At 38.3% G+C, this 3,387-nt stretch overlaps 1 protein-coding gene across 1 annotated transcript in view; it reads right to left on the bottom strand.

The window, feature by feature from the left end:
- The window catches only part of LOC100965481 (T-complex protein 11 X-linked protein 2), a gene marked incomplete at its 3' end in the record, with an annotated part of 13,739 nt that overhangs the window by 2,864 nt on the left and 7,488 nt on the right, over nt 1-3,387 (bottom strand). Inside the window, exon 4 of the mRNA XM_012813856.2 lies at nt 1,244-1,364. Within this exon, the coding sequence (XP_012669310.1) occupies nt 1,244-1,364 (121 nt within the window). The remainder of the gene's footprint in view (nt 1-1,243; nt 1,365-3,387) is intronic.

Below are 3,387 nucleotides of genomic sequence, written 5' to 3'. Positions count from 1 at the left end.
CATCACAGCTCACAGCAACCTCTAGCTCCTGGGCTCAAGCGAGTCTCCTGCCTCAGCCTCCCAAGTAGCTGGGACTACAGGCACCCGCCACAAGGCCCGGCTATTTTTTGGTTGCAGCCGTCATTGTTTGGCAGCCCCGAGCTGGATTTGAACCCACCAGCTCAGGTGTATGTGGCTGGTACCATAGCTGCTTGAGCCACAGGTGCTGAGCCAGTCACTAGGTTTCTTAAAGAGTATTATGTTTTTCTATATTTAGGAGACAATTACTATTTAAGGCTGCACTGGGATCAGTCATAGGAGTGGTCATTATTATTTTCTAGGTAGAATGAGGTAAAGACAAGATTAAAAACAAGAATGTGGGCAGTGCCCATAGCTCAGTGGGTAGGGTGCCCAGCCACATATTCCGAGGCTGGCAGGCTTGAACCCAGCCTGGGCCAGCTAAAATCAACAATGACAACTGCAACCAAAAAACAAAATAGCCGGTGTTGTGGCAGGCACCTGTATTCCCAGCTAGTTGGGAGGCTGAGGCAAGAGAATCACTTAAGCCCAAGAGTTTGAGGTTGCTGTGAGCTGTGACACCATGGAAATCTACTGAGGGCAACATAGTGAGACTTTGTCTCAAAAAAAAAAAAAGTGATAGGAAGAAGTTCAAGATATATAAAATACATACCACAACAAAGTGATGAGGCATGGTTAGTAAAGGATAAAGACATTTTTAAAATTGTTTTACTCCAAAGGTCAAGAATGAAATAAGCAAAGGAACTTTTACGGGTCCCTTGACATAGCCTTTTGACTTAAGAGTGTAAGTTTCTTGTGGGTAAGGGCTCTCTTATTCATTTGGGTGCTTCTGAAACACATAAACCATAGTGTGAGTTCAGTTCATTGAATATTCATTTAATTCAATGATATATTGTGTTGTTATAGCAATGTCCCAGCTGTCAAGCTTCATCTCATGCAAATAAAATAGAATTGTCTCCATACTATCTATTTAAGCAATGGACCGTACTCAAAAAGTAAACTACTTAGGATATTAGCAGCCACTGATATATTGTGTTGTTATAGCAATGTCCCAGCTGTCAAGCTGCATCTCATGCAAATCAAATAGAATCGTCTCCATACTATCTATTTAAGCAATGGACCATATTCAAAAGTAAACTACTTAGGATATTAGTAGCCACGGGCAGTCCAAGGGTCTGAGATACCTAGTAGCCTCCCATCCACAAACGGAAGCTTGGTTACTCACCTCCTTAACTTCTGTCATAAGTTCAAGAGCACAAGTGAATTGGGGAGGATTGCTCAAGAGTTGTTCTCTTAGATGGTTCCAAAAAACATTGTACAATGTCTCCATGAACTTGTCTTCCGTACTATAAGAAAGTTCAATGAGCAAATTTTTCTATACCCAGAGAATTTGATATAATATCATAATTTCCAAGACAGCATTTAAAATTATAAAAGACCATCAAATCAACAGGCCAGGAGATGCTGTGTCTGTCTAGACTTGAGAAGGGTTGAATAACAACCTCTCATGCAAAAGCATTGGTCAAATCCTCTCAAAAGGGAACTTCATGGTTTCAGAGAAGCTATCTTCCTGTAATAGAAAGAACTATAAACTAGGGATTGAGACCCCTGAGTACTAACACTATTTCTGTACCTAGCATAGATCTGTGACTTAGTTCACATTTCTGTTGACTTAAACTTTTGAACTACACAATCTTTTTCATTTGAGTCTGAAACCTACTTTAAATTCAGCAAGACCCAAATTGAATTCATTATCTTCCCCCTTCAAACCTGTTCTTCATGTATGTTTGGTTCTGTAACTCCGAAAACGAAGCTTTTTACCTCTTAAAAATACAATAATAATGCATGGTTTTTGTTTAAAAAATACAAATGATACAAAACTAAATGAAATAGTCAAAGTTCCTCTCCCAACACACCAACATAACTTGCAAAAAGTCACCAACTATTAGCTATCAGGTGTGTACTGGAATCCTTTTTAATTACTTTACCCTCATCTCTTTCATACATTTGCTCACCAAATTCCATAGATTCTTCTTTCTAAATATCTCAGGTATCCATCCTTACCTACTATCATATCCTACTTGGACTACTATAGTAGTTTTTTAAATGGACACCTGGCCCCCACAAAGTCTTACCCCAACAATACCACATATTTTAATCAATGAGTTTTCCAAGACACAAATGTGATCACGATGGCATGTTCATTTAAAATCCTTCAGGAGTTCACTGTCACCAACAGGATACATGGCCTCTAAGACCCTTCATAATTCTATTCTGCTACCTTTACTACCTCACTTTCCTCTTCTTCCTCCTAACACACTGCTCCAACAGTAATGATCTGTATTATGACTATATAATTGCCTTCTACAATTTTATGTCTCTGAAATGACATTTCCTCTTTCAGGAGAGTTTTCCCCAGAAAACACCTGAAAAGACTTAAGTGTCACATTATCAGGAAAGTCTTCCTTGACCTTTCCCAGGCAGCTGAACACTAACATAGAACTTCATACACCAGATAGGAGAGAACTTATCACTCTACACAGTAGCTATTTGACTATGTATCTCCCCTACAGAGAAGCCTCATGATGGTAAAAGCAGCGTCTTACTCATCTATAAGTCCCTAGCATTCATCTCTGATCTCCACCTAATAAATATTCATCAAATGTTTGAATAAATGTCTGACAAGGAGATTTTCCCTAAGAACCTATACCTATAACCTATAATTAGTACTATTTAATAAACCCAAAGGTAAAAGCAATTGTCAATTATCTATAGAAAATGGATAACCCCAAACTCTATTTCAGCTTCTTATTTAGTATACATTTTTCATTACTATACTTGAAGAAGGCTGTTAATAACACAATAGTGAAATTCAAGCTCTAAATAATATTATTCCAGCTGCTTAATTTACCTGCTACCACCACCATTGTGACGCCAAATCACGTTAGCAAACCTTCACTCTAATAATTTTACTTTTCTCTGCATAACTACCAGCAGAAAAATAACTTGGGCTCCAGGGATTAGGAAGGCAATGAAGAAGGTGGTAGGAGATCTGTGTTTGGGCAAAAATGTCCTTAGGGGAAGTTGTCATTGGCATGGGTGGATATTGTCAAAAGGAAAGAAATCTAAGGAGCATGAAGATCAAGAGAACCACTGACAGAACAAGGTCCTTTAGTAACAGAATCCCTAAAGTGGCAAAATGGCAGAAGCATTTAAGGTGGGAAAATACAAATGCTATAAAATATAGATTCTGACAAAGAAACTTACTCATTTAACTACTAATATCTTATCAGGGGCAGTCTGATGACTCTTATTTATGGATTACAATATCAATATAGTTGAGAAACCCCCCCAAAAGTCTCATTTTAG

This window comes from Otolemur garnettii, unplaced genomic scaffold, assembly GCF_000181295.1.
Source record: "Otolemur garnettii isolate 467f Iridium unplaced genomic scaffold, OtoGar3 scaffold00319, whole genome shotgun sequence".
NCBI lineage: Eukaryota > Metazoa > Chordata > Mammalia > Primates > Galagidae > Otolemur > Otolemur garnettii.
Note: the sequence above shows the minus strand (reverse complement) of the source record. Positions and strands in the feature narration are given on the sequence as shown.